The following is an 18,133-nucleotide window of genomic DNA, read 5'->3' as shown; positions in this document are numbered from 1 at the left end:
TTACCACCAAACCTTCCTTCTCTATCTGGACATGTCTTCATTTGACATTAGTCAAAGTTTGAGAAACATATACCATGTCTGCCAAGACATCAGTGAGCCAGCAGTCACCTCAAACTGTATTGGGAGGCATCACATGACAGCACTACAGCTCACTGGGGACTATTGTGTGCCAACACCATCTACAATACCTGCTTTTTCACTTCCCTAAAGATTACTTCTGGGCGATGAGATCATTTGCAATGCTGATCATTTCTGAATGCAGTCCTCACTTTCTCCTTTGATTTCGACCATGCCCCTTCCCCATGCATGCCATTCCAATGGTTTAAACAGCACATTTTGTCCAATGTAGTAAACTGCCTCACGCGCAAAGAGGGGTCTTGTGGCCGGCATTGAATTTCCTGATGCAGTTGAACATTCACATTCATATTCACATTCCAATCCATTACTGAAATGAAAAATGACATTACACCCAGCACCAATCCCTGCATTTGTCACAGGCCTCCAGTCTGCAAAACAACCCCCCACTCTTTTAAAACCAAAGATGCAAATGAAAAATAAAACCAAGATCCCCTGATACTGCCTGCATCAGACATTCCTGGAACAGACCCATCACCAGGGAAAATGGTGTACTCATTCAAAACAGAAATTAAACTGCTTTCACTTTGTTTATTTCTTTCTGGCTTTCCACAGAGCAATAGTGCCTTTTTTGTTTAACAAGCAAAAATTGGCTTCCCCTGCCCCATCAACCACTCGTGGGCAGGAGCTACAGGGGGCCAAAATAAAAATATACTCAAGCAAATTAAACAACACATGAACAGCTCTAATGAGGAGTCATTTGGTCTTGAAATACTAGCTACTCTCTCTCATGGATGTTCTCTGACCTGCTGTGATCTCCAGCATTTGTTCTTTTCAACCAAATAAAAAACTAAATAATTAAACGTTCTTTTCAATTAAATAAATCTCTGCTCTGTCGTAAATTGAAAACTCCTGGGAAATGAAGAATAACGGTTTAAAATTCAGAGAAAGTACACCTGCACATTTCAACTAAAAATAAGATATCACTCACACTGATCCCCACTAAGAGCATCTGGGACAGCAATGGTTCAGAACCACAACTAAAGCCCCCTTGGATCAAACATGGGCAGCTTGTCGGAAGTGAAGTTGTGCAGCGAGGTAGATTCAGAAGTGTTGCGGTGATGACATACCCTGCTCGACACCGGTTCAGAGGGCGAATGGGTAGGTGTTGAAGCTGTTTGTCATTTTGATGAATTATACGTCATTGTGGAGCAGGTGAAGGATGGTGACAAACATCATGGTGCAACGAAAGCGACGAAGAACGCTCCAGAAATGCTTCCCGATTGATGATGTTAAAGGCCTTTTTAAAGATCCCAGAAGGCCATATACTGCAGTGAAAATCATATTCAATGGATCACTCTCTGGCCGAAAACCGCATTGGGATCCTGGGGGGGCTCAGCCGAGGGTAGGGGAGGTGAGGGGCGATGCAATACGTGACGTGACGTGACGCGATGTGCAGAGACGCGAGGCGAGGCGATGCGATGGCATAGTCAAAATATAACTGAATCCAGGTTATATCTGGCCAGTCAATTCTTGTCCCTATTGGCACTCAGGAGACTGCCCCACCAACATGGCTATCACAGCCTCCAATCCTGGCCAAACATAAATTTTTATCAACATCCTAATTTTGGAAATCACAGGACGACCCTGCTGGAGCTGAAGAAGGGCTTATGCCCGAAACATCGATTCTCCTGCTCCTTTGATGCTGTCTGACCTGCTGCGCTTTTCAAGCAACACATTTTTCAGCCTTGCTCCCCATATTAGTATGCAGTTTACAGTGGCCATCTGATCTCACCAGATCCACAAACGATTCAATCCTGCTTATGATGATCTTTTCGTTTCTAACACTGCAGTAAGGGACCTTGTTCTAATCGGAGATTGTCAGAGATGACTGGAAGGGTGTGCAGAAAGTTTAAAACCAGAACAGACTTTTCCAGTGTATCCATCATTGGGAGTTGGCTTCAGGCATTAACCACTTGACCGCCTGCTTGGTGTTCCAACTTGTAGTTGTATGCAGTTAATAACAGCTCACGGCTGAATTTGACCAGAACCTAGAAGTGGGATGGCCCTGTCCTCTTCAGCTCATCTTAACAAGGGTTTGGGTCCATTACTGTTTCAAACGTATGCATAGAAAGGTATTGACTGAACGTTCTCACACAAAGATTCCTGCCAAACTTTGTTTCTCTATGCGATGCATCTTCATTTGGCATCAGCTGAAGTCTGGGAAACGTACACTAATCGGACAGTCGTCCCTGTTGAGCCATCGGTGAGCCAGACACTGGCACAGTATCGGAACACTGCACATGTCAGCGACACATCTCACTGGGGATTATTCTTTGCCAAGACTTTAAAAAATGAAATCTGTGTTTTCACTTGCCAAAAGGCTACTTCTTGGCAACGTCACTATTTGTAAGGCTATCCCTTTCTGAATAGCATACCTAAGCTGCCAAAATGGAGGCTCGGTCATTTTCCGTAACAATTCACTAACCCAAGGAAAGATCAAAGCTCAGATGCTGACATGGGAACAGAGGAACCACAGGGAGGAGACAGTTGAGAAGGATTTTGGCAATGATTGACGTAAGGGATATTCCCCAGTAGTTACCACAGTCAGACATGTTCCATTTCTTTGAAAATATTCATGGTTGTGGCATCTGGGAGCTCCCCTAGGATATTCTACTCTTTCCAGACAGTCTTGTCAATTTCATCCAAGGCTTGGGTATTGCTTAGCAGTATGCAGACCAAAACCTATATGTGGACAGTAGTTGATAATGACCTAGTTTTCACAGAGTCAGCTGCTTGAATGAGCAGTCAGGACTCCCTGATTGGACCAGATTCATAGCCCCAACTTGGGAAATTCTGTTCAATGATGTTCAGCTGGCTGACCTCGCTCCAATAATTACTTTCCTCCACCTCGAAGTCCTAGGATTTATGCCCATTCTTCTTCCTGTGGCATCTCCTGGGATATTTTCTCAACAGGTCGGGTTCCTCAAACTCTGGCTTGGATAGTGCTGGAGCATACCAGACTGTGACTGCCTCTTGCCCCTGGAGCATCTGACCAGACATTCATCATCGTCTGCCAGCAATGTTGTGACAGCTGCTGTGTCCATCTTTCCCCTCAGAGGTTTCTTCGACACTGGGAGGATGGGGAGAATTAACAGGTTTTGACAGCCTTGCCAGATATTCGGAGTGGCTGGGTACAGTTTGCTCTTGGCCATTTGGAGAGGATGTGGTACTCTCTACATTGGTGGGACCAAACAAAGTAAAATAAGGGTCAGCCTGGCCCCTACTCACCATCCATTTCAATTCCGCCTCCCACTCCCTCCCTTACACGTTAATTCTTGACTTCCATTGTCACAGTGAATCAGGAGGTACACCGCATCTTCCACCTGGGCAGCCTACAGCCTAGAGAACTCAACACAGTTCTCCAATTTCAAATAACCTGCCCACCCATGCCCCAAATCCCCTTTCACATTTATCCCATATGGTTGCAGGGTCCCAAGGCATAATATGAGGCGTTTCTCCACCAGGTTTCGGCTGGTCATGGTTTGGCAGTGGAGAAGGCCCAGGACCTGCATGCCCTTGATGGAGTGGGAGAGGGAGTTGAAGTGTACAGCCACGGGACGATGAGGTTGGTGCATGCAGGTGTCCCAGAGATGTTCTCTGAAACGATCCACAAGAAAACATCCTGTCTCCCTGATGTAGAGGAGACCACACCGGGTGCAACGGATGCAGGAGATGTTGCTGGTAGAGGTATAGCTAAATTTTTGACAGATGTGGAAGAATCCCTCGGGGCCTTGGATGGAGGTGAGGGGAGTGGTGCGGCCATAGGTTTTGCACTTCCTGTGGTGGCAAGAAACAGTGCCAGGAGTGGGGTGTAGGCTAGTAGGGGACGTGGACCTGACGAGGGAGTCACGGAAGGAATGGTCTTTTTGGAAAGCTGATGGGGTGGGGCGGGAAATATATTTCTGATTGTGAGGGCCATTTGGAGGTCCATTAGTTCAGTGGGACAAGTGCAGGTTGAGACAATGGGTCGACCAGTGCAGTCAGGTTTGAGTGTCTTAGGAAGGAGGTGGAATCAGGCAGTGCAGGGTTCATGGACAATGAGGTTAGAGTCTGTGGATGGGTGATCCCCAGAGATGATGAGATTGTGGATGGTCCGGGGGATAATGGCTTGGTGATGGAAAGTGAGGTCGTGAGCAAGGGGGCGGTCGGAGGCGGAGTCTGCAAGTTGTTGCCTGGCTTCAGTAGTGTAGAGGTCAGTGCACCACACGACTACCACGAACCCCACCACCCCCCCCACCCGCAGGTTTGATGGTGAGGTTGGGGTTGGAGTGGAGGGAGTGGAGGACTGCATGTTGAGAGGGAAAGAGGTTGGAGTGAGTGAGGTGGTTGGACAAGTTGAGGCAGTCAATGTCATGGTAGCAGCTTGAAATGAAGAGGTCAAGCACAGGTAACAGGCCAGCATGGGGTGTCCATGGATGTGGTGTGTTGAAGGCGGGACAAGGGGGTCCCCCGTGGATGTGCAGGTGTCTCGGTTAAAAAAAAGTCAATACAGAGGCAGAGGAAGAAACATTCAAGATTGCAGCTTGTGTCAAACTCATTAAACTGGGACCGTAGAGGGATAAAGGTGAGGCCTTTACTGAGGACGACACATTCGTCCCTAGTGAGGGGAAGGTCTGGAGGAATGGTGAAGACACCGCAAGGATGGGAGCTAGGACCCCAACTACCTCCCTCTCTATCTGTAGCACCCCTTACCCCCACCCAGGTCCTGAAGAAGGGTTATACCTGAAACATTGACTTCTCCACCTCCCGATGCTGCCTGGTTTGCTGTGTTCTTCCAGCCTCCTGTTTGTCTACTTCAGATTCCAACATCTACAGGTTTGTTTTATATAAGTCTCTTGCTAGTCACTGAAGCAGTATAAATTGTAATTGCACTGTGGGGTCTATGGAATTTTTGGAGATGTGGCTGAAGCCAAGGGAATTTCCTGAAAAATTGAAAATTCTGTCAGGGTAATCTCTGTGCAACTGGAAACTTTAACTTTCAGAGGATTCTAACTTACTCAAGCTTAATAATTACACAACAAAAAGTTCCGAGTTGAAAAACGTATCCAACTGTTTGGTAATCGCGAAATCCACTTTATCTCTGGGCTCCAGAGCAACATTCCCATCCCAATCCCCCATTCCAACTCACACCCCCCACCCCATCCAGACTCCTCCACAACCCTCATCTGATCTGAACCCAACTCAACATCTTCCTCAGAGCCCACACTGACCCTGACCTTCTCTCCCTCACACCCCACCGACTACACAATATTGTGCTGGTTGGAGTGGAAACCAGCCTCCCCCTTGCCCCCTCCTCAGGAGCTCACCCTGACATCTCACTGACTGGAGCAGACACGTTTCGATCGTGACCACACCCAGCCCTGATGACGTCACTCACCACGTTCCAGAACTTTCCGTTGAACCGTTTAACCTTCCCGCTCTTGGCCAGAGCATGCGCAGTAGGTGGTGGGCTGGGAGGGAACATGCGCAGTAAATGCCTTCCCCCGCCTGCCGTTCCTTGCCGAGAGCCGGCAGTGGCAGCGGTTGTTGAGCGGCGCTGGGTTTAGGATTAAGTCGGTCAGTTATCAAGAGAACTCTGGTAATAAGGGAGGTAATGGATTTAAAGAGTGGAGATCCCCGGGATTTGCTCGTTACCATCCGAGTGTATTAAAGGAAATTCCCTCATTATAATCATTGCAGAGTATTCTCGATCGGAAAATAACACCACTCCGAGGAAAACCAGGGACACACTGAGCAGTTAGTCTAAGTGTTGGAGTTTATCATCAGGGATGGGGTCACTGAATATCTTGTACATTTTTAAGTTAATCAATGAGCGTCATGACACGTAGGTCATGCCTGACAAACTTCTGAATTGTTTGACGAGATGACTGAGGTCGGACATGGCAATGTCAACAGAGGCAGTGCTCACATGGACTACCAGGAGGCATTTGATGAATCCCACATAATAGTCTTAGTCAGAAACCTATGAAATTGAAGGCAAATTACTGACATGGATGGATAATGGATAGGAGCTCAGATTTGGCAGGATGTGACCAGTGGTGTCCTGTTGGGATCTGTGTTTGGCTTCAGTTATTCACATTATTTATTGATTAATCGGACAATGACACAATGACCATATATCCAAATTTGCTGATGACACAATGTTAGGTATTCAAGGTTTGTGTAAAGATTTGTAGCTCAGGTGCCTGTTGCCATGGTTGTGGGTATGATCGCTGAGCTGGGAAGTTGATTTGCAGACATTTTTGTCTCCTATCTAGGTGACAGCTTCAATGCATATTAGATGGCATGATAGACATGTACATCAGTGTTTCTCAACCTTTCCCTATTCAAAGCCCCCTTCTTATCCTTGAAATCATGCAACGCCTCCCAAAAGTAAAGCTTGAGTTCACATATAGTACTTTCATCAATCAGTTTCTTTCGATTTCAAAAGGGAACATAATTTATCCTCAAGATTTGAGGCCATTTCATCGATGCACCTTCTCACGGAAGGTGCAAGAAGAATATGCTTGATAGTCATTGATAGTTCCTGATGTAGCACAGTTGATAATATTTTGGCAATAGCTGGAAGCACCAACAATTCACCCACGGAATGAGGTTTACCACATTTTGCAATTAGCTTTGCTATGTTGTATGATGCCACAAGGCCATCCACATTCGTGGCTCCTATCTTTGAAAAAGCAATGGAAATCGTTGGTTGTTGATTGAATTTATTCTTAATGCTTGAAAATATGCCAAATCTTCGTCCTTTTTGTCACTATTTCTTTTCCAAATGTTTAATAAGACAGGAAGGCTTCATGGCCTCATTGGAAAAACTTTGTTCACAGACAGAGCAAGCACAGTGGTAATTGCTTATTAGATAGAGATTGAATAAAGCCATATCACAAATAGTCCATACTATACTGCATGCTATACTCCACTTTTTCTTACTCAATGAGGCCATTTTTACACTGTCGCTCGAATACCCTAATGGAATCATGGATATTACCTTATCACAATTATTTTAAGACGCTCAGACAAGTGGCAAAATTTGATTGGCTAATTAGCTGTAATGTGCATTCATTCTGCCACCCGAGCAGAATGCCATCTTAGAAGCGACACGAGTTAGGTGATATTGATCTCAGCAGTAGAATCAGTGCCAACTGCGAACGAGTTCAAATGGTTTGCTATTCACGGAAAAGACTATCAATAATAGCTCAGGAACCAGTCAGAGCGCACTCCTCCATGGGTGCAGGGAAAATAACAGACTCGTGTTATGCGACTGTCCATCTGCACACAGCAATGTCCTTCAAGGACATGGCAGTCTTCCAAGTGATTGGTAAGCTCTCTACAAAGTCGTTCAGTGACCCCTTGCCGTCCTCTTTGACTTCAACGCCGACCGAAGGAAGGGAAACGCCCCTCAGGAGGCACTTCCGCCCCCGTTGAGAAACACTGGTGTACATGATGGCATAAAATTACAAGGGGATATTCATAGACTAGGTGGATAGGCAAAACTGTGATAGAGAGAGTTCAGTTTGAGTGTGAGGTATCAATTTTGGACTGACGGAGGATAGATCATGATGTTTTCCAAGATGGTATGAAGTTAAGTATAGTGGAAGTCCAAAGAGACTTTGGTTTTAGGTGAATAGATCTTTAAAATGCCATGAATAGATGCAGAAAAAAATTATAATCAAACAAATGCCAGCTTTTATAACGAGAGGAAGACAGTACAAGGATGCAGAAGTTACGCTGTGAGTATTCAAAACTGTTCGAACCTTACCTGGAGTACTGAGAACAGATTTGGGCATCAGGTCTTAGGAAGGATACATTGGCTTGTAGTGAGTACAAAATATGTTTACAAGAATGAGACTTGTAGTTTATTCACTCATGGGATGTAAGCTTTGTCGACTGGTGAGCGCTTATTATCCCACCCGAGATGCCTTTGTGAAGACGGTGGTAGTATGCCTTCTTGAATTGCTGCAGTTGATGTTGCTGGTTCATCCATCATAAGGTCAGAAGTGGGGATGTTCACTGATGATTGTAGAGTGTTTGGAATTGGCGACTCCTCAGATACTGAATAGTCCATGTTCAAATGCAACAAGATCTGGACAATTTCCAGAATCAGGCTGACAAGTGATAAGTAATATTTACACTAAACAAATGCAGGGCTATAACCATTACCAATAAAGACAATCTGACCATCATCCCCTGGTATTCAATTGTATTATCATCACCAAATCCCCAACTATCAACATCCTAGGCGTTACCATTGACCAGGAACTCAACTGGACTTGTCACACAAACACAGTGGCTATCGGAGCAGATCAGAGATTAGGAATCGTGTGGGAAGTAACTCAGGTTGTGACTCCCAAAGCCTGATCATTATCAATATGGCACAAGTCCAGAGTCGGTTGGAGGGCAACTTGCCTGGATGAGTGCAGCTCCCACAATGCTGAAAAAGCTTGACACCATCCAGGACGAACAGCCTGCTTCATTGGCTTTACATCCACTCCCTCTGCCACTTATGCTCAATAGCAGTAGTATCTACTGTCAACAAGATGCACTGCAGAAATTCACCAGAGATCCTCAGACATCACCTTCCAAAATCATGACCACTTCTATCTCAAAGGAGAAGAGCAGCACCATCACCTTCAAGTTCCCTTCTTAACGTCCACTTAATAGTCTGACTTGGAAATACATTGCCTTTTCTTCCTTGTCATTGGGTTAAAATCATGGAATTCCCTTCCTCATGTCAGTGTAGGTCAACCTACAACAGGTGAACTGCAGTGGTTCAAGAAGGCAACTCACCACCACCTCCTCAACGACAACTAGGGACAGGCATAAAATGCTGGCCAGCCAGTGATGCCCACATACTACAAATGAATAAAAGGTCCATAAGCTGTTGGTGAATCCACAATGCACTTAGGGAAGAAATTCCAGGGTTTTGATCCAGTGACTGAACAAATAGTAATATTTTTCCAATCCTGGATGGCGAGTCGTTTGGAGGGGAACTTGCTGGTGTTGGTGTTCCCATGAATCTGCTGCCCTTGTCATTCTCGAAGAAAGTGGTTTTACATGATGAATCATGTTAGGCACATATGTATTTGATTGTGATTGTTGGAGGCCAGTCACCTCAGCTCCAGGACGTGTCTTCAGGAGTTCCTCAGTGTAGTGTCTGAAGCCCAACCATCTTCAGCTGCACCATTAATGATGTTCCCTCGATTATAAGTGCAGACTAAGGATCTTTGGTGAATTTGTGCAGTTCATGTTGTTACATTGTATCTTGGGTGCCTGGTATGACTTTACCCAGCAAAGAATTTGCCACCCACCCCTCGTATTCCAGTTTTCCTACAGCTCCTTGATGCCACACACAATTGAACATGGTCTTGATGTCAAGGGCTATCACTTTGGCTTCACCTCCATGTTTGAACCAAGGTTGTAATGAGGTCAGGGACCTATGTGGCCCTAGTGAAATCCAAACTGGGCTTCATTGAGCGGATTATTACTTGAAACTTTCTTGAGAATTTAGAAGGTTAAAGGATGATCTGATTAAGGTCATTATGATATTACCAGGAAACAACAGAGTAAATTAAGATAAACTATTTCTACTGATTGGGGATTCTAGAATTAGGGTACATAGTCTGAGAATTAGGGCCTGACCACTCAGGAGAGATGTTCAAAAGCACTTCTACATACAAGGTGGGAGATATTTAGAACTTTTTTCACAAATGGCAGTGAATGTTAGATCAGTTGATTTTCATTCTGTGATAGGTAACATTTTGTTATGAAGGGATGTTGACCAAAGGCAGCTTTGGCACTTAGGTGTAGATAGGCTATGGCTTATCACAATTAATACGATATTAACAAAATGCAAACTAACAATTTACACTATAAATCTAATGAACTGTCTTGTGCTTTAGCTTAACTCTAATTAACCTTAGGATGCTGACGTCAGCGTGTACAAGGGGGCATAACTACAAATTGAGGGTGATAGATTTAAAACAAATGTCAGAGGCAGGTTCTTTACGCAGAGCGTGGTAAGGGTGTAGAATGTCCTACCTGCTAATGTAGTCAACTCAGCCACATTAGGGATTTAAACAATCCTTCGATAAGCACATGGATGATTTTGGGATAATGGAACGAGCTGAGAATAGTTCACAGGTCGGTGCAACATCGAGGGGCGAAAAGCCTCTTCTGCGCTGTATTGTTCTATGTTCTCTATGTTCTATAATCTACATGATGATGATCATCTAGTCATCTTCTCCTGCTGGTTTCAGGCGTGTCTTCACGTGGTTGGTCTCAGGTTACCGCTCCTGAGGATGGTCTTGCAATGATCCTTACACTTTGAGGATTCTCCCAAAAGGGTATAAAGACTTCAGCATCCACCAATACATTGATCAGGAAGCCATCTCTAAGTAAGGGCTAAGGCACCCCTGCGTATGGTAAACAGCTTAATTTTTCCAGTTGTCCTGGGGATGGTATTCAGGTAAATTCAACTCAATTGAAATTCAAGTGTATATTGTATTGTCTACAGCTGCTGAGTCAATTGTATACTGTCTGTCTGTAGCTGCAGTCTGCCTGGATTCTGCACTTTTGGTTAAAGCTTGTCTCAATTTCCCAGCATGCCTCACTTATTGTCCATTTCTCATAAGTCCACCATTTTGAGTGGCCTGCCTGGCCACAAGGCCCTTCAGCTCTCCAAGTCTGCGCCAACTCATTTCGCCCTTCTATACTAAAACCGTCCTCACAGAACATAGAACATAGAAAATACAGCACAGAACAGGCCTTTCGGCCCATGATGTTGTGCCGAACATCTATCCTAGATTAAGCACCCATGCATGTACCTATCCAATTGCCGCTTAAAGGTCGCCAATGATTCTGACTCTACCACTCCCACGGGCAGCGCATTCCATGCCCCCACCACTCTCTGGGTAAAGAACCCACCCCTGACATCTCCCCTATACCTTCCACCCTTCACCTTAAATTTATGTCCCCTTGTAACACTCTGTTGTACCTGGGGAAAAAGTTTCTGACTGTCTACTCTGTCTATTCCTCTGATCATCTTATAAACCTCTATCAAGTCACCCCTCATCCTTCGCCGTTCCAACGAGAAAAGGCCGAGAACTCTCAACCTATCCTCGTACGACCTATTCTCCATTCCAGGCAACATCCTGGTAAATCTTCTCTGCACCCTCTCCAAAGCTTCCACATCTTTCCTAAAGTGAGGCGACCAGAACTGCACACAGTACTCCAAATGTGGCCTAACCAAAGTCCTGTACAGCTGCAACATCACTTCACGACTCTTGAATTCAATCCCTCTGCTAATGAACGCTAATACACCATAGGCCTTCTTACAAGCTCTATCCACCTGAGTGGCAACTTTCAAAGATCTATGTACATAGACCCCAAGATCCCTCTGTTCCTCCACCTGACTAAGAACCCTACCGTTAACCCTGTATTCCGCATTCTTATTTGTTCTTCCAAAATGGACAACCTCACACTTGGCAGGGTTGAACTCCATCTGCCACTCCTCAGCCCAGCTCTGCATCATATCTAAGTCCCTTTGCAGCCGACAACAGCCCTCCTCACTGTCCACAACTCCACCAATGTTCGGATCATCTGCAAATTTACTGACCCACCCTTTGACTCCCTCATCCAAGTCATTAATAAAAATTACAAACAGCAGAGGACCCAGAACTGATCCCTGCGGAACTCCACTTGTAACTGGGCTCCAGGCTGAATATTTACCATCTACCACCATTCTCTGACTTCGACCAGGTTAGCCAGTTTTCTATCCAATTGGCCAAATTTCCCTCTATCCCATGCCTCCTGACTTTCCGCATAAGCCTACCATGGGGAACCTTATCAAATGCCTTACTAAAATCCATGTACACTACATCCACTGCTCTACCCTCATCCACATGCTTGGTCACCTCCTCAAGGAATTCAATAAGACTTGTAAGGCAAGACCTACCCTTCACAAATCCGTGCTGGTTGTCCCTAATCAAGCAGTGTCTTTCCAGATACTTTTTTGAACAGGGGCACAACACTCGCTACTCTCCAGTCCCCTGGTACCACCCCCGCTGACAATGAAGATCATTGCCAACGGTACTGCAATTTCCTCTCTTGCTTCCCACATAATCCTAGGATATATCCCGTCAGGCCCGGGTGACTTGTCTATCCTCAAGTTGTTCAAAATGTCCAACACATCTTCCTTCCTAACAAGTATCTCTTCTAGCTTACCAGTCCGTTTCACACTCTCCTCTTCAACAATACGGTCGCTTTCGTTCATAAATACTGAAGAAAAGTACTCATTCAAGACCTCTCCTATCTCTTCCGACTCAATACACAATCTCCCACTACTGTCCTTGATCGGACCTACCCTCATTCTCGTCATTCTCATGTTTCTCACATACGCATAAAATGCCTTGGGGTTATCCTTGATCCTATCCGCCAAGGATTTTTCATGCCCTCTCTTAGCTCTCCTAATCCCTTTCTTCAGGTCCCTTCTGGCTATCCTGTATCCATCCACTGCTCTGTCTGAACCCTGTTTCCTCAACCTTATGTAAGCCTCCTTCTTCCTCTTTACTAGACATTCAACCTCCCTCGTCAACCAAGGCTCCCTCACACGACCATTTCTTTCCTGCCTGATAGGTACATACATATCAAGGACACGTCGTATCTGCTCCTTGAAAAAGTTCCACATTTCCACCACATCCTTCCCTGACAGCCTATGCTCCCAACTTATGTTCCTCAAATCCTGTCTTACAGCATCGTAATTTCCCTTCCCCCAATTGCATTCCCCCACAGGATCCATATCCCTCTACAGTGGAACCTCGATTATCCAAAGTCCTTGGGCGAGCAGGTTTTCATTCAGGTAATTGATCATTCGGTAAATTGATTTGACGTTAAACAATTGAAGCTGCATCGCCCATAATTGCATTAAAAAGCATGCTAACAGTGTGTTTATTTCATTTGATCACTAAAATCTTCACAAACACTGCATATTGCTTAAAAATTCATGACATTTTACAACTCAGATCACTTTTTATGTACTTGTACAATTAAAAAAAATCATTGAGGTGGAGGTTATTTATTATTTCCGAAGAAATTATCCAGCGGCTGTTGTTTGAGGAAGTGCTGTCTCTTTTTTGTTTCCAAACAATAACATGTGACGAAGATGCATCAATTTAACAGCATCAACTTCATCTTGTGTTTCATACCACTCCATGAAAAGTCGCAAACTGTCAATAGCTTCATTAACTGGAGGTGGTGCCGGTATCAGAATTTCCTTACTATCCACACCATTCATACAGTCCTGCTGTTCCTCTGTGACTACGTTGACTATTTGATCATCGGAGAATGTCTCTGTTTCAATTTCATTGTCAGAGTTCACCCAAGCATCAATCTCTGTCTCTGCAAAGTCTCCTAAACCCAGGTGTCTGCAGTTTGCAGTGATTTCAGTGGTTATGCTTTGTTCTGAACGGGTGTCCACTTCACTGGCACAGCTCCCAATACACAAGCTATTGTACCAACAGTCTGCAATTGTTGATGGCTTGATGCGGTCCCATCAATACTCTCCTGATGTTCTCTCTCTCTGTCTCCTCTCTTCTGAACCTTGCTCTTTTGTCTTTTAGTTAGAGGAGGAAGGGGGCTGACCATTCCTTAACACCAGGTTGGTCCACGATGCTCTGCAAAGTCCACTCCCAAAATAGTTTTTTTAATTTCAAAAATAAATTTATTCATAAGAAATCTCATAATGTCTTTATAAATACATTGGCACAAGTGCGGTTCAGTTCTATACAGTTGCATATCAAATAAGCAAACAAAACATTGGACTTTGACCTGTCCAAATACCCAAAGACTTCTCTTATATATGCAATACTAATAGTTACATAAATGAGGCAGTTTCTCAAATATATCTACCTATTAGTATTTGCACACAAGAGTGGATTTTGCTTCCGTTTTTTGGCAGAATCCAAGTCCAATGTTTTGTTTGTTTATTTGATGTGACACCGTACAGTCCACTTCCAGAATGCAAATGAGAAATGTCTCAGCTCCTCCAGTTCGATGCACTTCCTCCTGCTGGTCACCTGGGGTGGTCTTCCACGATGCTCTCCACATCCATGCTGATTGTGAAGTCCACTCTCAGAATGCAAATAAGTGATGTCTCCACACCTTTAGATTGAACATAGAACATTATGGTGCAGTACAGGCCCTTCGGCCCTTGATGTTGCACTGACCTGTGGAACTAATCTGAAGTCCATCTATCCTGCACTATTCCATTTTCATCCAGATGGTTATCCAATGACCATTCTAACGCCCTAAAGGTTGGCAAGTCTACTCCTATTGTAAGCAGTGTGTTCTACGCCCCTACTCCTCTCTGAGTAAAGAAACTATCTCAGACATCTGTCCTATATCTATCACCCCCAATTTAAAGCTATTTCCCCTTGTGCCAGCCATCACGATCTGAGAAGAAAAACTCTCACTGTACACTCTATCTAACCCTCTGATTATCTTGTATGTCTCAATTAAGTCACCTCTCAACCTTCTCTCTAATGAAAACAGCTCAAGTACTTCAGCCTTTCCTCTTAAGACCTTCCCTCCATAACAAGCAACATCCTAGCAAAGTTTCTCTGCATCCTTTCCAAAATTTCCACGTCCTTCCTATAATGCGGTGACCAGAACTGTAAGTAATACTCGAAGTGCAGCCGCACTAGAGTTTTGTACCACTGCAGCACAACCTCATGACTCTGAAACTCCATCCCTCTACCAATTAAAGCTAACACACTGAGTGCCAACTTAACAACCCTATCAACCTGGGTGCCAACTTTCAGGGATCCATGTACATGGACACCGAGATCTATCTGCTCAGCTACACTACCAAGAATCTTACCATTAGCCCAGTACTCTGTTTTCCTGTTGTTCCTTCCAAAGTGAATCACCTCACGTTTTTGCATTAAGCTCAATATGCCACCTCAGCCCAGCTCTGCAGCTTACGTATGTCCCTCTGTAACCTGCAACATCCTTTGGCACTGTCCACAACCCCATTGACCTTAGTGTCATCCATAAATTTACTAACCTATCCTTCTACACCTTCATCTAGGTCATTTATAAAAGTGACAAACAGCAGTGGCGGCAAAACAGATCCTTGCGTTACACCACTGGTAATTGAACTCCAGGATGAACCTTTCCCATCAACCAACACTTTTCAGCTAGTCAATTTTCAGTCTTTCAGCTAGCCAACTTCTGATACAAACCATTAAATTTCCCTCGATTCCGTGCCTCGCTATTTTCTGCAATAGCATACCATGAGGATCTGTATCAAACGCCTTACTGAAAACCACATCAACCACCTTACCCTGATCCACCTGTTTGGTCACCATCTTAAAGCACTCAAGAAGATTTGTGAGGCACAATCTCCCCATCACAAAACCGTGTTGTCTACCCCTAATCAACTTATTCCTCTCTAGGTAATTATAAATCCTTTCTCTTATGACTTTTTCGGACACTTTACCCACAACTGAAGTAAGGCTCACTGATCTATAATTACTGGGGTTGACTCTATTCCCCTTCTTGAACAAGAGGGAGTTGTCCTCCAGTCTTCTGGCACTATTCCTGTAGACAATGACAACACAAAGATCAAAACCAAAGGCTCTGCAATCTCCACTCTGCCTTCCCAGAGAATCCTGGAATAAATCCCATCCGACCGAGGTGACTCATCTATTTTCACACTTTCCAAAATTGCTCACACCTCCTCTTTGTGAACTGAATTCCATCTAGTAGCCTGTTTCTCAGTATTCTCCTCGACAATATTGTCTTTTTCCAGTGTGAATACTGATGAAAGATATTCATTTAGCAATTCCCCTACCTCTTCAAACTCCACCCACAACTTCCAACTCCGGTTCTTGATTGGCCTTAATCTTTCTCCAGTCATTCTTTTATTCCTGATACACCCATAGAACGCTTTAGAGGACACTGGTGGTTCTTAGCCTTCTCTTTAGGTCTTTTCTGGCTGACTTGTAAATCTAAAGTGCCCTAAAGTGTCTCATCCTAATAGAAGCCTTTTTCTTCTTCTTGACACGAGATTCAAACTTTTTAGAAAACTATAGCTCTATCGCTCGACAATTTCCTCCCTGCCTGACAGGCACATGCTGATCAAGGACACACAGTAGCTGTTCCTTGAAAAAGCTTCACATTTCAACTGTGCCCAACCCCTGCAGTTTCCTTCCCTATCCTATGCATCCTAAATCTTGCCTAGTCGCATCATAATTGCCTGTCCTCCAGCAATAACTCTTACACTGCCGCATATACCTATCCCTTTCCATCACTAAAGTAAACATAACTCGAATTGTGGTCACTGTCACCAAAGTGCTCACCTACCTCCAAATCTAATACCTGGCTGGGTTCCTTACCCAGTACAAAATCCAATGTGGTCTCGCCCCTTGTTGGCTTGTCTACATACTGTGTCAGGAAACCATCCTGTATACATTGGACAAAAACTGACCCATCTAAAGTACTCGAGCTATTGTATTTCCAGTCAATATTTTTAAAGTTAAAATCCCCCGTAACAATAATCTTGTTACTCTTGCTGCTATCCAGAATTATCGTTGGGATCCTTTCCTCTACATCACTGGAACTATTCGGAGGCCGAGAGAAAACTCCCAGCAGAGTGCTTTCTCCTTTACTGTTGCTTACCTCAGCTCGTGCTACCTCAGTAGTTGAGTCCTCAAATGTCCTTTCTGCCACCATCCTTGACTAAGTGCACATCTCTCCCTCTTTTAGCATCTTCACAGTTGCATGTGAGTAGTTTTGGACCCAATATTTAAGGAAAGCTATTATTTCATTGGAGGCAGTTCCAGAACATTGATGTGGGTGATCCCTGATCAAGAGGTAAAGGCTAAACAGGCTGAGAATTTAGAAGAATGCGATATGATCTCATTGCAACATATAGGGTTCTTAAGGGACTTGACAGGGTAAATGCTGAGAGGATATTATCCCTCACGGGAGAGTCGAGGACCAGAGGGAATGGTCTCATAATGAAGGGTTGACAATTTAAGACTGAGATGAAGAGGAATTTGTTCCTAGGTTTGAGAGTCTTTGGAACTCCTCATTACATAGAGCTGTGGGAGTAACATCCCTGTCTATATTTAAGGCTGAGATAAATTCTTGAGCAGTAGGAGAATTGAGGTAATAGGAAAATACAGAAAAGTAAATAGTGTGGAATGTCGTATCAGCAATGATCCTAACGAACGATGGAGCAGGCTTAATGAGCCAAATGGTCTGTTCCTATTCCTATTTCTTATGGTTTAGGACCTTGAGCTATAATTAACCTATATCACGTTCTCCTTTCCCACAACATCACTCACATTTTCCATTGCTGTGACCTCAGGCACATTAGTCGAAAGTGGATGCAAGTAGAACATCTACAGAAGTCCGTGCCTGGCATTAGGAACCTATTGGAAGTAGATTATTCCTATTGGACACTGGCCTATGTTATATCTCAGCAGGTGTCAAGTAGCTGGTGTCATGGAAGTTAAATTGACTCGACTCAAATGCTAGCAAGAGCATAGACAAAGCTTTATTGTAACCTCTACAGGGGGCTAATAGATTTGGCAAAAATGTCTTATATAAGGGCCCTGAACAAGTTTCACATATTCTCTTTATACTATTTTTTGCTTATTCTTATCACAAGCTCAAGCACAAGGGTTGGGAACATTCAAGCCTCTTCCTGCCCACCCCCCATTCTTCACTCCCTCCAAAATCATTGCCATGGGTCTCCAGAGTCTGGTGACATTTGATGAAATATGCCTACATATTTGAAGAAATATGGCTATGGATTAGGATCGGCTCCTGGTCTCCTTGCCTTGGTCTATCTCCCATACAATGTCGCTATTGAATGCTTTGCACTTTTTATAATTTAAGTTGGCCAGAGGTCATGTGTATCCACGGAGTCAGGCACATTCCCTAGTAATAGGTATTTGTTTGAATCAAGCTTATAAAGTGTTTTCATGGCAAA

General features: G+C 44.2%; 1 gene segment (V, D, J or C); it reads right to left on the bottom strand.

The window, feature by feature from the left end:
* The window catches only part of LOC132808806 (Ig heavy chain C region-like), a 76,044-nt gene that overhangs the window by 21,704 nt on the left and 36,207 nt on the right, over positions 1 to 18,133 (bottom strand). The window contains 1 exon segment of the C gene segment in view: positions 5,516 to 5,674. Within this exon segment, the coding sequence occupies positions 5,516 to 5,674 (159 nt within the window).

This window comes from Hemiscyllium ocellatum (genome assembly GCF_020745735.1).
Source record: "Hemiscyllium ocellatum isolate sHemOce1 chromosome 40 unlocalized genomic scaffold, sHemOce1.pat.X.cur. SUPER_40_unloc_1, whole genome shotgun sequence".
Taxonomy (NCBI): Eukaryota; Metazoa; Chordata; class Chondrichthyes; order Orectolobiformes; family Hemiscylliidae; genus Hemiscyllium; species Hemiscyllium ocellatum.
This window is presented reverse-complemented; position numbering and strand designations above follow the sequence as displayed.